Source organism: Phyllopteryx taeniolatus, chromosome 17 (genome assembly GCF_024500385.1).
Source record: "Phyllopteryx taeniolatus isolate TA_2022b chromosome 17, UOR_Ptae_1.2, whole genome shotgun sequence".
Classification (NCBI taxonomy): Eukaryota; Metazoa; Chordata; class Actinopteri; order Syngnathiformes; family Syngnathidae; genus Phyllopteryx; species Phyllopteryx taeniolatus.
Window position 1 is genome coordinate 10,723,047 of NC_084518.1, and position 19,951 is coordinate 10,742,997.

At 45.3% G+C, this 19,951-nt stretch overlaps 1 protein-coding gene across 1 annotated transcript; it reads right to left on the bottom strand.

Moving 5' to 3' along the window:
- Positions 1-2,473: 2,473 nt before the first annotated feature.
- gsx1 (GS homeobox 1) lies at positions 2,474-4,404 on the bottom strand. Its single transcript, XM_061751955.1, has 2 exons — positions 3,390-4,404; positions 2,474-3,308 (listed from the first exon to the last, which is right to left on the bottom strand). Exons 1-2 carry the CDS (start codon positions 4,006-4,008, stop codon positions 2,953-2,955), a joined length of 975 nt encoding a protein of 324 aa, XP_061607939.1. The 5' UTR covers positions 4,009-4,404; the 3' UTR covers positions 2,474-2,952.
- Between the last annotated feature and the right edge of the window lie 15,547 nt (positions 4,405-19,951).

Genomic DNA, 19,951 nt, shown 5'->3' on the forward strand with positions numbered 1-19,951 from the left:
AGACACGCAACGTGAAAATGTCTACCCTTTAAAAGTGATTCAAAAATATAATTACAGTATTTTATACCATCATTAGAATAATGCTAATAATTGCTTTTCCTATGATAACTAGCAGTTAAAAGATGGGTTGTGAGCCTGGAGCAGCAGCTGCTATTTATCCTTTAAAATTAGGCCAAAACAAAGTAAACATGTCTTGAAGTGTTTAAAGGGACGATAAAGACTGAAGGTTCTAGTTGTTTGGTTTGCATGTTAGGCACTCTAAAGCTTATTTACTGGGCTGGAAAAGTTTGAAAGTAGTCGAGTGTGCAGCGCCTGCACAAGCAAGCCTGCACGCTCTCATTGAGAAGCCACGTGTCCGTTTGCAAAGCCTCTCCAACTTAACCACCTCCTTTGTACCACTAACCCACATCGGCAGCGTCCCTCCACATAAAGGGATTTGCAATTTCAAGATATTTCAGCTTAAATGTTTTTGACAGTTCCCTCGCTTTTACCTCGGCTTGGTTATTTTAACTGTGCCAAATGGGTCACCTTGGGTTGCTGTCTGCGCGCAAAGGGCTTTTGCGCGCATTCAGCCTGAATTTTTTCCAACTTTCCTTGACGGGGAAACCAGCTGCTGGTCGTGAAAAGACGGCTTATTAATTGTCCTTTGTCATGCAGAATTGCTTGATTTCTAAAGAAACGTACAAAGGCTCTTTTTCAGGATTCAAGTATTTTGTTTCGTGCGTATTTTCAAACCATCGAATCAGCTGCAGCGCTGCGCCCGTCTACCAGACTCTCAGGTACTGACTGCCTGCTCCTTTTGTCCCCTTTTAATGCTGTTGTAAATCGGGCAGACTGATTTGTTACAAGCCGTTCTTTTAATCTGATAGATAAGAGACATGTCAAAGAAAAGCCGTAAATAAAAAATTAGCCGGGATAAAGACAAGGGCGAGTCTGCTAGATGGGCGCCTGTTGACTCAAGCGGCTCTCCAGCGTCAGGGGAGCCCTCTCGTCAGCCCCGTCGAGGTTACGTCCACAATCCCCTTTTATTCCTTTTAAAAAGACACCGTGGTCCTTTTTGCTTCAATGAATTGATCGGCACAAAATTAAGAATAAATAAATTAAGCATTTGGAGCACCGGCCGTATAAGCTCCCCCAGGGCGCATATCCCCGGGCTATTGAATGGATAAAGGCTGCTTTACAGAGCACATTTGGAGCAAAATGGGGCTATATGATGCAATTAACAAAATAGTCTAATCCCATATCTTAACAAATGCAAATATAGCACTTTTGTTAAAATGCTTAAGTGAACCATTAAGGGAAAGTTTAAAAGCGAAACCTAACATCCAAAAGGGACATTGATGCAAATAGCAGGCTGTGTGCGCACTTTAGTCCCCCCCCACCCCCTCTGGAAAAGTCTACGATATGTCTAGAATGAGGCATATACATTTTTAAAGTGTGTTCAATGTAATAAGATCAGTCTAAGGGCTAAACAGCGAAGCAGAAAGCAGTTGTAACGGTGCGTAAAACAGGCGAACCTCAGTGGATGAACAACACGCGCACATGCACGCTGTGTGCAGACATATTCTTGATTAAAATACATATTCATACACTTTTTTAAAAAAAAGAACCACTTTTTTTTAAATCAGAAACATTATATGGATGTTTAAGAATGCATAACTTGACTATAGCACACTTTACCCATATTTTTTTACGGTTTCATTATTATTATTTGTATTTATTTTTTTACATAAAAACCGATTACGTCAATTAATGATGTTTTATCAAAATAAAACAGGAATAAAGTAATGCGCATAGTGTTTTGTTCAGCCTTAAATCCACCTGCTGGAGCTCATGAAAGCGGCAATAAACTTGACCACACTTGGGTGTGTTAACGGCAGAACAATGTGGGTCAGGGACACCAAGCCGTGTCTTTTCATTTAATTTCGTGTTAGATCTATATCTTAAGCAGATGCACACAAAATGATGTTCGTTTATTCACCCACAGTAATGATTTACTCATGCGGTCACACGAGACTTATCGTTTCATCCAAAGACCACAAATGAATGAGTGGCAGTGAAATCTGTTTTAAAATCCCCCCCCAAGGGAGAAAACGTCAATAGATATATTGCCTCAGCAATAAAGACAACCAAATACTTCATTTATCACTCCGCGTTCAAGTTAAGCACAACTGTGTCAATGCACTTCTTACAGCCATTCACATTGTGGTCCTCATTAAGTAGGATAAAAGATCTTATAGAAGCATATTTAATTGACATCATTCATTAAAGTACAGCAAAAATGATCATGACAACGAAATCAACTATTACTACAAGGGAATATTTAAATGTATTGGAATAAGTCTCTTCACACCACAGTCACTTTAAATTTTATATATTGCAATATCCTAACTTCTAGTTACAAGTTCTGTGAGCGCAAAAATGTATTTGCATTTGCGATGTACGCACATGCAGTCAAGTCCAGTCGGCTCACTTGAAATTGGCTCAAATTTACGCGCAAAAAGACCACCAGGACAACGCACCACGTACGGCTCAGAAATATGTTTTTATTTCAACATTTTTAAATAAATAAATATTTTTGTAATGACATTGAATAATACATTTTGAGGCCGAGCTCAAAAACTGCGAGGGAAAAAGTTTCCAAGCTTGCATCCCACAATACACCCAAAGTAGTATTCTCAAACAATACTGAGGGGAAAATGTTATTAGACAATGTCCATTTTTCATTTGGGTTCGGCTTTACAAATATGCCCATATTCAGGTGTTCGGTACAACAAATTGACCGTTTTCCAAAAAAAAAAAAAAAAAACTACATAGAAAACGTACAACAAGTATACAGAATTGTACAATAATTCAGGACAATCCCCCGATTAAATATTCTCTTTGTATGTACACAGGTGGAACAGTCTTTTTGGTTTATATGTTTAAAAAGAAAATCGTCCAGATAGGAGTTTAGGGGGAGACGGACAAGTCCACATCATCCTTTTCGGAGAATGATGAGGGGGACACGGGCATGTCATCCTCTTCTTCCTCCGAGCACCTGGCGGCCGACGAGCATTTGCAGCCGTTGGTCGCAGTCCGTGGGCCGCCGGAGCCGCTCTTGCCCTCCTTTTTGTGCTTCACCCTGCGGTTCTGGAACCAGATCTTGACCTGCTTCTCGGACAGGTTGAGGTAAGTGGCGATTTCAATGCGCCTCAGCCTGGACAGGTACATGTTGGAGGTGAACTCGCGCTCCAGCTCCAAAAGTTGCGTGCTGGTGAACGCCGTGCGCATGCGTTTGCTGCTCTGAAGTTTGCTGTTGCTGTTTTCTGTCAAATACAAAACGAGATCGTCAGTATAAGAATAAGGAAGGAGTTAGGGTGTTACTAACACTATATGCCGGGACTCACCGATGGAGATGCAATGGTACTGACGCGGGTCTGGGACCGTGTAGGCGGCCTGGTACATGGCGGCGCCGTGGCCGAGGCTGATGCCGTTGGATGAGACCTGTTGCCGGGACAGGGCCGTATGGCAGTACTGCGAGCCGAAGGGCGGGAAGGAGGCCTTGAGGAGAGGCAGTGCGGGCGGAGAAGGGTGCAAGTGGGAGGCGGCCATGCACAGCGGGCAGAAGCAGAGCAGCCCGGCCTTCCTGGAGTGGCACGAGCCCGGCAGCCCGTGCGGGTGGTGGCCGGGCGAGTGCACCGCGTACGGGAAGAGGGGCGAGCTGTTCTCGCTCCCCTTGTCGTTGGTCTCTCTTAAAATCAACGAATCCACGAGAAAAGACCTCGGCATGGTTGCGGACGTGCAGACGAGTCGTGGACGAATCTTGCAGCCAGTGGCGTGGGACGTGGGAGCGTGCTGTCGCGTGGAAGTGTGGACAGCGAAGTGGTGCTGAAGGCGCGTCTGGGGCTCCTTAAATAGGCAACGCGGAGCCGCTTCGCCCATGTGACGGTTACGCTGCAAGCGGCCGAGAACCCTCAATAGGGTTTTGTGCTTTTCTCTCGGCATTCCCACTGCACGCTTCCCCATTATTTCACTTGTTAACTAAATGAACTGCATAATGTAGTCTATTCTTGTCAGCCCCACCCACGCCGCGAGAGGCGGCGCTGCCCCATTCTGCCTTTTATCATCTCTTATTTTATCTTAAAGCACAGTTTAAATTGTCACTTTCAGAAAGCCAACAGTTGGATTCAAGGATTTGTCAGGATTGTCGGGATAGGTGGTGCAAAAGCAAAATATTGCAAAAAAATGTGGACAATATTCTGCGAAACCATCACGAGTTGATGCATCTGGAATTTTTTCTTGCCGTATGCTTTACTTTTTCTTTTTCTTTTTTTACCTTGTGGACACACCTAACAGCTGAATGTAAAGTTTATGCAAACCAATTTAGGGTTAATGTGTCATTTATAGGCACAAAAAGGGACAAGTCATTGCCTGGAGGCAGTTCTGTTAAAGAGCAGTGATTAATTCCTTTGCTCGGGCCCCTGCCGAGTCGGGGGTGGGTTGGTGGGTGGGAGGGATGCTGGTTTGGAAGAATATGTAAAAAATAACCAGGTTTTCACTCGGCGGCCCTTATTGAATGTCATTGTGGAGGGTTTCAATGAGGGAGAAAGAGAGTCGAATTAAAGTGTGTGACAGCGGCGGATAGACGCAACAAAGGCGACTCTGTCATGGAGCAGCGCGGCCTCGCCTTGCGCTCTCATTCAATTAGCTAATAGGAAAACATTTTCTTTCACTTTAAGGCTCTCTGAACACGACCTTCAAGGACGTGCAAGTTCCCCTAACACTAAAAAAGTGGGACATTTTTAAAATCATTAACGTCAAAATCATGCAGGAGGAGGAGGAGGAGGAGAATATACTAGTTTCAAATAATTCTTTAGTTAAGCTTATTTTTTGTTCATTCACTTCTAAACAAATCAGGATAAATGGTGTCTGTGTGACCATTAAAAGAGGTCCTATATAATAATGTGTTAAACATGACACCCCTCCTAATGTGCAATAAACCTTAGACCTGTAATTACGGCTCATCATTACAGTGATGGAGCGGTTAAACCCTGAGATGAGATATGTTATTACAGAAGACAAAAATGCCTTTTTTTTCTAATTTGCTGACGTGATTTTTGCTCATTAATCAGACTGTCAAACTCGTCGCAATATGTTCCAAGATCTTGAAAATAACCACTTAAAATGTAAAGACCCAATCACACTCAGAAATGTGTGGGTGAAAAAGTCAATTTGTGTCATAACTGTTTTTTTTTTTTAAACCACCTAAGTAAGATAAAATCTGTGGCAGCGTGAGTAGTTGCTCAGCATAATAGCTGCTATTAAACGCACTAATTCCCAAATTATATACAGCAGTTGCCCCGTAGAGGTTCAGCGGGTCGTCACGCAGGGAGACTCATCCCAATTTGCACTCCCAACTGGAGACTGACAAATAGTTGTGACCTCCCTCTGGAGGCGCAGGCCAGAAGTGCATAATCACTTGTTACTGAGGGAATTAATCCCGCCAAATAGCCTGCTCAGCCTATTACTGTACTCTTTCTGCACTAAAAAATAATAATTAAAAAAATTAATTAATATAAATAACTCATGTGCAGCCACTTATGACAAGAATCATGCATATCGCTAATCCAACTCACATACAGCTGTTTGGAGAATCTTCCAAATGTTCATGTTGGATAAAGGGGAGAGGAATAAACCCTTGAAAGAGTAAATTATTTATAAGACATTAAGATGGAACAATTGCCATCACTCAAATTCATCCCTGATGATAACGCTGACCAGTGCCTGCTGTGCTGCTGGAGGAGCTCATTTTCAGGAGCTTTTAGGCAATTATACCCAAAGATCCCGTGCCCGGTGACATAAAGAGTGCAGTCTGTTTATGGAGATGTAGTCAATATCTCCTTTTCTTTTGGTATGAATAATTCATAGTTTAAGACACTATCCCCCCTCACTTAATATGTACGCGCACTTAAACACCCACACATCTCTAATACAAATGATGGTTTTAGCTGACAGTGTAACAGGATTTAAGGTCCCAGTGGGGTTTGGGCCCGGCTGACGATGGGCGCTGTGACTGTCGACGTGACACAGAGGGCCGACTGCCCCTCCTAATCTCCCCCTGAGGCAACATCACAGAGTGCATATCCTGCTGCACCTCTCTGGACACACAAAGGCCTGATTATCATTCATATGCTCAACAGAAACACCAGCCCAATAGATAACAGATGACACATAAGTACCGGCTGAATGGTGCAATATGTTTGGGCTGCTGGAGTCTATAGGGACCAATGAATCTTTAAGCGAGAGGGCTTCGGTGATGCGATGCTAGGGGGGGATATGGATGGGTGGGGTGCGAGAGGGGCTCTACAGGTGAATGTGGCCTTGTGTGAACTGGTGGCTGGAACAAAAAGTGTTAAATAAATACAGTACAAGGAATCAAAACAAACACATAATTTCGATGTGATATTAAATGTGGAAAAATGACCCAAAATACTGATGAACAGGCGAATTTTAAATTCCATATGATTCTCATTAACCCTGCAAGTATTGTACTGTAATAAAATTGACATTTCCAAAAGTGAGGCATAAAGCAATTCTGTACATAGTGTAGCATAACATAACATAACATAACATAACATAACATAACATAACGTAAAATGACCTCCCCAAAACTGACTCAATCGCGTCCCAGGGCAAGTTAAAACAATTTTTCCCCCCAGACACTAATTTCACCAATCAACAGATATTCTGAGCAAATGTCTGTCATGACAGGACACAGGAAAAAGTCTGAGGAGATTCCTGATTCCTGAGATTCATTCCTGAAATGGAACAGGCCATTTTGGGTTGAAGCCGGAATTTGGTTAATTTCTACTATAGGGAAATTGTATATAGACGGACCCCAATTAGAAGCAAATATACTAGATGGGTGAAAAATGTTAAAATACCAAACCTGTTTGCCTAGTCCATCTAACGTGGGCAGCAGTGACGTGCGGGGACGTTCATAACTGGTGAGACTGACAAAAGACAGATTTACAAATTTATGCCAAACAGTTTGGCATATTTGCCATTATATTAGCAGCCTGGCGGCACGCTAGCTGACTGGTTAGAGCGTCAGCCTCACAGTTCTGAGGACACGGGTTCAATTCCCGGCTCCGCCTGTGAGGAGTTTGCATGTTCTCCCCATGCCTGCGTGGGTTTTCTCCGAGCACTCCGATTTCCTCCCACATCCCAAAAACATGCATTAATTGGAGACTCTAAATTGCCCGTAAGTGTGAATGTGAGTGCGGATGGTTGTTTGTTTGTATGTGCCCTGCGATTGGCTGGCAACCAGTTCAGGGTGTACCCCGCCTCCTGCCCGATGGCAGCTGGGATAGGCTCCAGCACGCCCGCGACCCTAGTGAGGAGAAGCGGCTCAGAAAATGGATGGATGGCTGGATTAGCAGCCTGAAATTAAATACCGGATTTCTTTCTGACCTGATGTTTGAAGCAGATCTTTAAGATCGGTTGGTCGTCTTTTATCTCATTTCAATTAGAAGTCCAGTTTGGAGAAATTTTAAAGTTAGATATATTTTCCATGTCTGACTTTCATTTGGGGCGGCACGGTGGACGACTGGTTAGAGCGTCAGCCTCACAGTTCTGAGGACCCGGGTTCAATTCCCGACTCCGCCTGTGTGGAGTTTGCATGTTCTCCCCATGCCTGCGTGGGTTTTCTCCGGGCACTACGATTTCCTCCCACATCCCAAAAACATGCATTAATTGGTGACTCTAAATTGCCCGTAGGTGTGAATGTGAGTGCGGATGGTTGTTTGTTTCTATGTGCCCTGCGATTGGCTGGCAACCATTTCAGGGTGTACCCCGCCTCCTGCCAGAAAATGGATGGATGGATGGGCTTTCATTTGGAGCAAAATTTTAGAATGAATGGACTGCAGCTGTGCAATTGACTATGGAACTGCAGCTAGCTACGTCTCTGAAGAACAGCAGCAATGTGAGCCTGTGAGCTCTTGTACACCCCCTTCCGTGAGGCATAGTATTGTCTGTCTCTCTTTGTGCTTTTTTATTTGTGGTTTTATGCATTACGCAAAACAAAATACAGTATGTAACACAAATACCGTACCGGGAGATTGAAAAGTAACTCCCTATTTCTAAGTACTTGTAATTTATTTCTGAACTATAATTCTTACAAGAAATGAACATGAGAAGAAAGTGTATTGCATGGAGTTTTATTTAAAATTCGATATGGGCGCCAGCATTAGCCACCAGTTTCTCAAGCTGCCTGGGAACCGCATTAACTGATTTCACAAGGAACTCTTGTGGGATGGAAGACATAACGTCTCGTATTCGCCCTTCAAGTTCTTCCAAAGTCGTTGGTTTGGTAGAATAGACTTGCTCCTTTAATAATGGAACATACAGAAAACAAATGAGAAAAACATTACAACATATGAATAAATTATAAGTATTTTAAAATAGCGAGTTACTTTTCAATCACCCTGTATATTAGATACATTAGCCAGACTATGGAAAATTAAAGTACATATTAAAAGTGTCTGAAAACATATTGGCGATGTGACGATAGATAGAAACAGGTATTTGCTAATTACAAACCTCAACCCAGTAAGAGAGGGATTGCACAATCTGAGGTGAGGCCATTCGCTGCCGCACTTCACGTCTCGACAATGTATTTCAACAGGAAATATGGACATTTTTGGATTAAAAAAAGAAAACCAATGTAAAGCATAGACCAGACAATTAAGATTGTAAATAAAAAAAAAATTTGAAAAAAAAAAGTGAATTTCTTACTCAGCCTCACCTGCTTTCCTGACCACATGTTCCTAGTGGGCGGAACACGGCATCAAGGTTTGCTGAGCCTTTTGAGGATTTGCCAAGAAAAAGGCCATGCGAGGGCCTTTTCAGCACATCGCAAATCTCTGTTCATCCACACCCACACTATAATGGGAATTTAAGGGGAAAAAATAGAGTTTAAATCAATTTCTTACTCGAGCTGTTCATTCCACATGAACTCCACATATCACAATGTGCAGCAACTGCAAAAGTAGGCCCTGCAAAATAAAATGCAAGCATTAAATGGACTCACTTTTTTTCACAATTTAAAACAATTCAAAGGTGTCTTAAAAATCTATCAGTGGCATCCATTGTCCTGGGTCGTCCCCGGGGTCTCCTCCCGGTGGGACGTACCCGGAACACCTCAGCAGGGAGGCGTCCGGGAGGCATCCGAATCAGATGCCCCAGCCACCTCATCTGGCTCCTCTTGATGTGGAGGAGCAGCGGCTCTACTCTGAGATCCTCCCGGATGAGCGAGCTTCTCACCCTATGGCTAAGGGAGCGCCCGGACACCCTGCGGAGGAAACTCATTTCGGCCGCTCGTATCCGGGATCTTGTTCTTTCGGTCACGACCCACAGCTCGTGACCATAGGTGAGGGTAGGAACGTAGATTGACCAGTAAATCGAGAGCGTCGCCTTTCGGCTTAGCTCCTTCTTTACCACAACGGACCGATACAAAGTCCGCATCACTGCAGACGCTGCACCGATCCGCCTGTCGATCTCCCGTTCCATTCTTCCCTCCCTCGTGAACAAGACCCCAAGACACTTGAACTCCTCCACTTGGGGCAGGATCTTATCCCCGACCTGGAGAGGGCATGCCACCCTTTTCTAACTGAGGAACATGGTCTCAGATTTGGAGGTACTGATTCTCATCCCAGCCGCTTCATACTCGGCTGCGAACCGCTCCAGTGAGAGTTGGAGATCACGGCTCTGAGGCCACCAAACCAGACCCCCTCTACGCCTGGGCTGTACCTAGAAATTTTGTCCATAAAATATATGAACAGAATCGGTGACAAAGCGCAGCCTTGGCGGAGTCCAACGCTCACCGGAAATGAGTCCGACTTACTGCCGGGAATGCGGACCAAGCTCTGACACCGGTCGTACAGGGACCGAACAGCCCGTATCAGGGGGTCCGGTACTCCATACTCCCGAAGCACCCCCCACAGGACTCCCCGAGGGAAACGGTCGAACGCCTTCTCCAAGTCTACAAAACACATGTAGACTGATTGGGCGAACTCCCACGCACCCTCGAGGACCCTGCCAAGGGTGTAGAGCTGGTCCACTGTTCCACGGCCAGGATGAAAAACACACTGCTCCTCCTGAATCTGAGATTCGACTTCCCGACAGACCCTCCTTTCCAGCACCCCTGAATAGACCTTAACAGGGAGGCTGAGGAGTGTGATCCCCCTGTAGTTGGAACACACACAAGGGGGGACCACCACCCCAGTCTGCCAATCCAGAGGCACTGTCCCTGATGTCCACGCGATGTTGCAGAGGCGTGTCAACCAGGACAGCCCCACAACATCCAGAGGCTTTAGGAACTTCGGGCGAATCTCATCCACCCCCGGGGCCTTGCCAGCGAGGAGTTTTTTAACCACCTCTGTGACCTCAACCCCAGAGATAGGAGAACCCGCTTCAGAGAAACCAGACTCTGCTTCCTTATTGGAAGGTGTGTCGGTGGAGTTGAGGAGGTCTTCGAAGTATTCTCCCTACCGACTCACAACGTCCCGAGTTGTCAGTGGTATGCCTCGTTGAAATGCGAAATTTCGTGCAGTGGTGAAATTTGTTTGTTTTCGGGGCGGATCTATCTCACGCAGTAGTCAACCCTCATGCCAGCCAATAAAATTCTGAGCCAAAGGGGAGTCTGGATTTTGTTAAAACAACAACCAGCGGGCTGGATCTCACCAATGCAATCCTGCCGGCGTCTCTTCCAAAAAAATTAAAATGAATGAATGAATATCATCAAACTGAAAATAAAGCACAAATGAACGCAATATCAGTTTCAAGATCAAGACAATATACTGTCAGGGACGGATACAACCATTTTTTTTCTAAACAAAGAAAATTACCTCATTCGGCTTGCTCAGATTCAAGACATAACTTTGTTTCTTCTTTCTGGAGTTTTGGTTTGGTTCGACTTGAGATTCAGGATTCTGTCTGTATAATTCGGCCATTGTGTGTTCAAGTTCTTTTTTCCCCCCAAGTCTCCAAGAGAACTACTTACTCTCTAAGCCCAATTCTATGTGACAGCACCTTAAAAGAGTATGATTTTTATGACAGTAGAGCGAAAGTGCAGAACAGTTTGTTCGTAGGCAAATTGGCAGAACTATGGCAGATAACTTTATAGTAAAACCTCAAATTAATGGTTCCGGAACAGACTCCAGATTTAACGGACAGAATCCGCAGAAATTATAGTGTCCAGCTAGAAGTTAAAACACCTGTGCATAGCGAGCAATGTCTGTTAGTTCTACAATTGGCTGCTGTTGTTTACTGGCGTAATCAACAAAGACGGGTAGTTCTGGGAATTAGTGGTGGGCGGATCGATCCAAAATATCGATACCAAGTCAGTATTGAATCGGATCGATACTAGCATAAAAATATTGATACTTTGGTTTCGGTTTCACCCTTGCACGCACTCTTTGGTTTCAACAAACAGGTAACGTCAGACCCACCGTTTCTGTCTCAGCTCGGAGCTTTGCTCCTCCTCTTTCATTTCTTCTTCTGTGGTCCCCACTATAAATGCTACTTGCGCCCACATTCTCTGCTATTTTGTACAATCTTCCTGTGGGGGTGGTGGGTGACCTTATTTCATTGAGTTTGTAATCCTGAACCACCCTAATGTTTGTTTTTGTTTATTATATGCATCTCTGGTCTCAATGTTATTGTTATCTCTTATCCTGTCTTATAATGGGTACATGTCAACAGAGTTGCACTTTGAAATAGTAGTTTTAACAGTTGAAAATCGCTTGCTTGATGCTATGACAAACCAAACTAACTTCAAGGTAGTCGCTATCTTCATCTGCATTTTTTTTGGTATAAGAGCTCGAGTGGATAGTACGATTTACATGGAGGTTCTCCTTGTTGTCTATTTCGCCAGAATAAATGGAGCATCATTCAGAAACACACCAGTCACACAAGCAAGCGAGTCGCTGTCTCCATCTGCCCACTAGAACACACATACGTCATCCATCCACAGTATTGAGCAGAAGCACCATGTGGTTATATTTTCAGGCTGAAGATGACACAAAGGCAAGCTGCGCTGCTTGCAAAAAGGCTGTAAGGTACAGTGGCAACACCACAAAACTATATAAACACATGAAAAGCCATGCGAAAGAAAACAGCGACCTCCAGAAACGGGGAGGATGGATGGATGGATTCCTCGCATCTAGCCACAGAAACTCTCGACTCCTCTTGCCCGTGGGTGTGTTAGGCTGCTGGACCTCTGCTAGCCTTAGTCTGGTCTACCACCTGCAACAGCTTGGACCTCTGCTATCCTCAGCCTGGATTTTCACCTGCCACAGCCTGAACATCTATTAGCGTTCCACTGGCTAAAACCTGGACCTCTGCCTGCTTAACCCGGCCTTCCGCTGGCTGGACCTCTGCTAGCCTCAGATTGTCCTTGCACCTGCTTTGCCAGTTACATATCCAACAGAATGCAATGTGTTCAAGTGAACCACCTCTTTCATTTTGGACATTACCAAAGGGGGGCCCCAAGGATCAGTGCTGCGACCAATTTTATTCTCAATTTATATAACCAATTTTTGTAACAACTTGTTACAATAATGCACGACATTATTATTAATAAAATGTTTTCTTGCTGATAAGCTTGTTTTTCTTCTAAAAGAAATTTGAAGCAGCGACTCCTGAATATTTTTAAACCTGTGGGACTGTACTTTATTTTGTAGATACAGTCAGTTGTTGCTATATTCCAATATTTTCAGATACCCTCTCACCATGACATGAGCGTGGCCTGCTAGTCAGCACAAGCCTGCTATTAGCCACAACACCAGCAATCAAGATGCCTCCCTTTTCCACTGAGGACTGCTGCAGAGGATGTCAATCCTCAGAAAACGGTTCAACAGCTGAAACCATCAACGAGCTGTCTTGACTAAATACCATCTGACTTTTTCAAAGCTATTGCAAAGTCTGTGCTAGCTGATTTCCAGCAAATAATCAATTGCTCACTTCAGTCAGGCGGGTTTCCTAAAGCTCTTAAAGTAGCTGCCATTAAGCCTCTGCTAAAAAATAGAATGCTGGACGCTTCCATGTTAGCAAGCTATAGACCCATCTCAAATCTCCCTTTCTTAGCCAAGATTGTTGAGAAAGTTATTTTTAATCAACTCAGCAATTTCTTGAACTTAAATTGACTTTTTGACAAATTTCAGTCAGGTTTCCGAACTCATCACAGTACAGAATCTGCTCTTATCAAAGTGCTAAATGATATAAGGTTGAATACTGACTCGGGAAAGGTGTCAATTCTGGTCTTGTTGGACCTCAGTGTGGCTTTTGATACGGTAGATCATATACTGCTGAACCGGTTGGAAACGTGGGTAGGACTAAATGGAACAGTCCTTAAATGGTTCAGGTCCTACCTGGAGGAAATGAGTTATTTTGTAACCATTGGAAGTGTTCAAGCTGATCGAATGGCAATGACCTATGGAGTCCCTCAAGGGTAAATTCTGTTCAGCCTGTATATGCCACCCTTGGGGCAAATTCTTCAGAACTTTAATTTTGAGTATCATAGCTATGCAGATGACACACAGTTATATCTAGCAGTGTCTCCAGATGACTACAGTTCAATTGAGGTGTTGTGTCACTGTCTATCCATCCATCCATTTTCTGAGCCGCTTCTCCTCACTAGGGTCGCGGGCGTGCTGGAGCCTATCCCAGCTGTCATCGGGCAGGAGGCGGGGTACACCCTGAACTGGTTGCCAGCCAATCGCAGGGCACATAGAAACAAACAACCATTCGCACTCACAGTCATGCCTACGGGCAATTTAGAGTCTCCAATTAATGCATGTTTTTGGGATGTGGGAGGAAACCGGAGTGCCCGGAGAAAACTCACGCAGGCACGGGGAGAACATGCAAACTCCACACAGGCGGGGCCGGGGATTGAACCCGGGTCCTCAGAACTATGAGGCTGACGCTCTAACCAGTCGTCCACCGTGCCGCCTGTCACTGTCTAATACAGATAAAAATCTGGATGAGCCCAAATTTTCTTTAATTAAACCAAAACTAAACTGAGATAATTGTTTTTGGCAATAAAGAAAAGAGAATTGCCGTTTGTCAACACCTGGAATCACTCTCTTTAAAAACCAAAGACAAAGTCCGAAACCTTGTTGTTCTGATAGAATCCGACCTGACTTTCAACAGTCATATATGCCAAATCAATTACTAAAACTGCTTTCTACCGTCTGAAAAATATATCCAGAGTGAGTGCTTGCATGTGTCAAGCAGACCAGGAGAAGCTCATCCATGCTTTTATCTCAAGTAGACTTGACTATTGTAATGGTCTTCTGACTGGACTCCCTAAAAAGAGCATTAAACAGCTGAAGCTCATTCAGAATGCTGCAGCTCGGGTTCTGACCAGAAGAAAGAGGTCAGAGTATATTACTCCAATTCTAAAGTCTTTACACTGGCTTCTAGTCAGCTTTAGAATAGATTTTAAAGTTCTGCTACTGGTCTATAAATCAGAAAACGGTTTATTTGCTTTGCTTTGCTTAATGCTGTTCAAACTCACTTATTTGGGCCCGAGCAGCGACCGCTGCAATTATAATTATTATTAAAAGCTATAGAGCAGGTTTTAAATTACAAGTTCTTGGGTTTTGTCTTCGATCAGGATCAGGCAGCCGTGGCCCAATGGTTAAGATCATCGCCTGCCACCGTGGGGGACCTAGGTTCAAAACCCTGACTGGACCATCCGCCAACATCCCCCGGACTCACGGCTGTGGTGTCCTTGAGCAAGACACTGATACCCCGAAATGCTCCCCGGGCGCTTCAGCTGCCCCCTGCTCCAGTGTGTTCCACTAACATGTGCATGTGTTCACTGTGATGGGTTAAATGCAGAGAACAAATTTCGTGTGCATGCATGCATGTTCATGACAATAAAAGATGATTCTTCTTCTTCTTCTTCTTCATTTAAAGTCCATATAAAAAATGTGGTCACGATACTTCGAGTGAAGGTTGGGTTCTTTTTCGGAAATGGAACCTGCTTCTCTCTCAGGGTCAGAAAGAAATTTGTGTCAGTGACCTTATTGCAAATTCTTGACTATGCGGACATCCTTTTTGTGAGTGCTTCATCCAAATGTCTCCAGTCCTTTGTTTTGTTGTATTGTTGTAACATTGCTTTTCATTCAGCACTGAGAATTGTCACGAAGATCTGGCAGTTGCTATGCCTTGCGTTCTTGCACTACACACATTTGATCTGTTACTCAGGTAAGGACAGAATTTGAAAAACAGCTTTTAGCTTTGCTGCCCCTGCGGCATGGAATACTCTGCAGACTTCTTCTTTTCTTTTCCTTTCGGCTTGTTGCCACAGCACGTCATCCTTTTCCATGTAAGCCTATCTCCTGCATCCTCCTCTCGAACACCAACTGCCCTCATGTCTTTCCTCACGACATCCATCAACCTTCTCTTCGGTCTTCCTCGAGCTCTCTTGCCTGGCAGCTCCATCCTCATCATCCTTCTACCAATATACTCACTCTCTCTCCTCTGGACGTGTCCAAACCATTGAAGTCTGCTCTCTCTAACTTTGTCATTTTTTTTCAAATATCGTGCAGCCCTGTGGAGTATGACTAAAATGTCAATCTAGGTGGATGGCAGTATGCTCCAAATAGCAACTATGGGAGACAATTCTTGCATCCATAATGAGATGAAGGCAGAAATTATCCATGGACTTACAAGTTCAATTGATGAAAGGGTTCCCATGTTACGTGTAAAGATGTTGGTTGAAACAGAATTTATTCTATTGAAAAAGTATTTCTATGTAATGCAAACCATTTTGAACATTATTGGAGTAAGTTTGAAAAAACAATATTGTGGTAGTTTCGTTCAATGAAATCCAGATTGTGATAAAAGGTAATACAATATGTGGTCTTGAACAGGTCTGTGTTATACAACCCCAATTCCAATGAAGTTGGGACATTGTCCATCCATCCATCCATTTTCTGAGCCGCTTCTCCTCACTAGGGTCGCGGGCGTGCCGGAGCCTATCCCAGCTATCATCGGGCAGGAGGCGGGGTACACCCTGAACTGGTTGCCAGCCAATCAAGTTGGGACATTGTGTTAAAAATAAATAAAAACAGAATACAATGATTTGCAAATCATGTTCGACCTATATTTAATTGAATACACTACAAAGACAAGATATTTAATGGTCAAACTGATAAACTTGATTGTTTTTAGCAAATAATCATTAACTTGGAATTATATGGCTGCAACACATTCCAAAAAAGCTGGGACAGGAGGCAAAAAAGACTGAGAAAGTTGAGGAATGATCATGAAACATCTGTTTGGAACATCTCACAGGTGAACAGGCTAATTGGGAACAGGTGGGTGCCATGATTGTATAAAAGGAGCTTCCCTGAATTGCTCAGTCATTCACAAGTAAAGATGGGGCGAGGTTCACCTCTTTGTGAACAAGTGCGTGAGAAAATAGTCGAATAGTTTAAGGACAATATTCCTTAACGTACAATTGCAAGGAATTTAAGGATTTCATCATCTACAGTCCATAATATCACCAAAAGGATTAGAGAATCTGAAAATCAGAATCAGAATCATCTTTATTTGCCAAGTATGTCCAAAACACACAAGGAATTTGTCTCCGGTAGTTGGAGCCGCTCTAGTACAACAGACAGTCAATTTACAGAACACTTTGGAGACATAAAGACATTGACAAAAAACAATTGTGCAAAAAGATGCAGCGTCCTCTAGCACTTAGAGCAGTTCGAATGACTAAAATTGCAATAGTCCGGTGCAATGACCATTGTGCAAAGGGCACTGCATGTAAGCAGCAAGGCCGAAAACCAACATTGAATGCCCGTGACCTTCGATCCCTTAGGCGGCACTGCATCAAAAACCAACATCAATATGTAAAGGATATCAACACATGGGCTCAGGAACACTTCATAAAACCAATGTCGGTAAATACAGTTCGGCACTACAGCCGTAAGTGCAACTTGAAACTCTACGATGCAAGGCAAAAGCCATTTATCAACAACACCCAGAAACGCCGCCAGCTTCTCTGGGCCTGAGCTCATCTAAGATGGACTGAGTGAAAAGTGAAAAAGTGTTCTGTGGTCCGACGAGTCCACCTTTCAAATTGTTTTTGGAAATTGTGGATGTCGTGTCCTCCGGGCCAAAGAGGAAAAGAACCATCCGGACTGTTATGGATGCAAAGTTCAAAAGCCAGCATCTGTGATGGTATGGCGTGGGTAACTTACACATCTGTGAAGGCACCATTAATGCTGAAAGGTACATACAGGTTTTGGAGAAACATATGCTGCCATCCAAGCAACATCTTTTTCATGGACGCCCCTGCTTATTTCAGCAAGACAATGCCAAACCACATTCTGCACATGTTACAACAGCGTGGTTTCGTAGTAAAAGAGTGCGGGTACTAGACTGGCCTGTCTGCAGTCCAGACCTGTCTTCCATTGAAAATGTGTGGCGCATTATGAAGCGTAAAATACGTCAACAGAGACCACAGACTGTTGAACAGCTGAAGCTGTACATCAAGCAAGACTGGGAAAGAATTCCACCTACAAAGCTTTTGTATGAATGAATTGAATGTTGTTAAAAGAAAAGGTGATGTAAGACAGTGGTAAACGTGACCCTGTCCCAGCTTTTTTGGAACATGTTCCAGCCATAAAATTCTAAGTTAATGATTATTTGCTAAAAACAATAAAGTTTATCAGTTTGAACATTAAATAGCTTGTCTTTGTTGTGTCCATCCATCCATCCATCCATCTTCTACCGCTTATCCGAGCTCGGGTCGCAGGGGCAGTAGCTTTAGCAGGGACGCCCAGACTTCCCTTTCCCCAGCCACTTCATCCATCTCTTCCGGGGGGATCCCAAGGCGTTCCCAGGCCAGCCGAAGGATGTAGTCTCTCCAACGTGTCCTGGGTCTTCCCCGGGGTCTTCTCCCGGTGGGACGTGCCCGGAACACCTCACCAGGGAGGCGTCCGGGAGGCATCCGAATCAGATGCCCCAGCCACCTCATCTGGCTCCTCTCGATGTGAAGGAGCAACGGCTCTACTCTGAAATCCTCCCGGATGACCGAGCTTCTCACCCTATCTCTAAGGGAGAGCCCGGACACCCTGCGGAGGAAACTCATTTCGGCCGCTTGAATCCGGGATCTCGTTCTTTTGGTCACGACCCACAGCTCGTGACCATAGGTGAGGGTAGGAACGTAGATCGACCGGTAAATCGAGAGCTTCGCCTTTCGGCTTAGCTCCTTTTTTACCACAACGGATCGACACAAAGTCCGCATCACTGCAGACGCTGCACTGATCTGCCTGTCGATCTCCCGTTCCATTCTTCCCTCACTCGTGAACAAGACCCCAAGATACTTGAACTCCTCCACTTGGGGAAGGATCTCATCCCCGACCTGGAGAGGGCACGCCACCCTTTTCCGACTGAGGACCATGGTCTCAGATTTGGAGGTGCTGATTCTCATCCCAGCCGCTTAACACTTCATGAAGCCAACAGAACCACATCATCTGCAAAAAGCAGAGATGCAATACTGAGGCCACCAAACCGGACCAACCTCTACGCCTCGGCTGCGCCTAGAAATTCTGTCCATAAAAGTTATGAACAGAATCTGTGACAAAGGGCAGCCTTGGCGGAGTCCAACCCTCACCGGAAACGAGTCCGACTTACTGCCGGATATGCGGACCAAACTCTGACTCCGGTCGTACAGGGACCGAACAGCCCGTATCAGAGGGTTCGGTACCCCATACTTCCGAAGCACCCCCCACAGGGCCACCCGAGGGACACGGTCGAACTCCTTCTCCAAGTCCACAAAACACATGTAGACTGGTTGGGCGAACTCCCATGCACCCTCGAGGACCCTGCCAAGGGTGTAGAGCTGGTCCACTGTTCCACGGCCAGGACGAAAACCACACTGCTCCTCCTGAATCTGGGATTCAACTTCCCGACGGACCCTCCTCTCCAGCACCCCTGAATAGATCTTACCAGGGAGGCTGAGGAGTGTGATCCCCCTGTAGTTGGAACACACCCTACGGTCCCCCTTCTTAAAAGGGGGACCACCACCCCAGTCTGCCAATCCAGAGGCACTGTCCCCGATGTCCACACGATGTTGCAGAGGCGTGTCAACCAGAACAGCCCTACAACATCCAGAGCCTTGAGGAACTCCGGGCGAATCTCATTCACCCCTGGGGCCTTGCCACCGAGGAGCTTTTAAGCCACCTCGGTGACCTCAACCCCAGAGATAGGAGAGCCCGCCTCAGAGAACCCAGACTCTGTTCCCTCATGGGAAGGCGTGGAATTGAGGAGGTCTTCGAAGTATTCTCCCCACCGGCTCACAACGTCCCGAGTCGAGGTCAGCAGCGCCCCATCCCCACTATACACAGTGTTGATGGTGCACTGCTTTCCCCTCCTGAGACGTCGGATGGTGGACCAGAATTTCCTCGAAGCCGTCCGGAAATCTTTCTCCATGGCCTCACCGAACTCCTCCCATGCCCGAGTTTTTGCTTCAGCGACCACCAAAGCTGCATTCAGCTTGGCCAGCCGGTACCCATCAGCTGCCTCAGGAGTCCCACAGGCCAAAAAGGCCCGATAGGACTCCTTCTTCAGCTTGACGGCATCCCTCACCATTGGTGTCCACCAACGGGTTTGGGGATTGCCGCCACGACAGGCACCGACCACCTTACGGCCACAGCTCCGGTCGGCCGCCTCAGCAATTGAGGCGCGGAACATGGTCCACTCGGACTAGATGTCCCCCGCCTCCCCCGGAACATGAGCAAAGGAGGTGGGAGTTGAAACTCCTTCTGACAGGGGATTCCGCCAGTCGTTCCCAGCAGACCCTCACAATACGTTTGGGCCTGCCACGTCGGACCAGCATCTTCCCCCACCATCGGAGCCAACTCCCCACCAGGTGGTGATCAGTTGA

What these genes read in the sequence shown, in the direction of transcription:
- gsx1 (XM_061751955.1), bottom strand. Translation starts at nt 4,008, where the DNA reads ATGGGGAAGCGTGCAGTGGGAATGCCGAGAGAAAAGCACAAAACCCTA. An exon ending in GTACCATTGCATCTCCATCG is followed by an intron (nt 3,309 to 3,389) that starts GTGAGTCCCGGC and finishes TGTATTTGACAG; the next exon opens with AAAACAGCAACAGCAAACTT.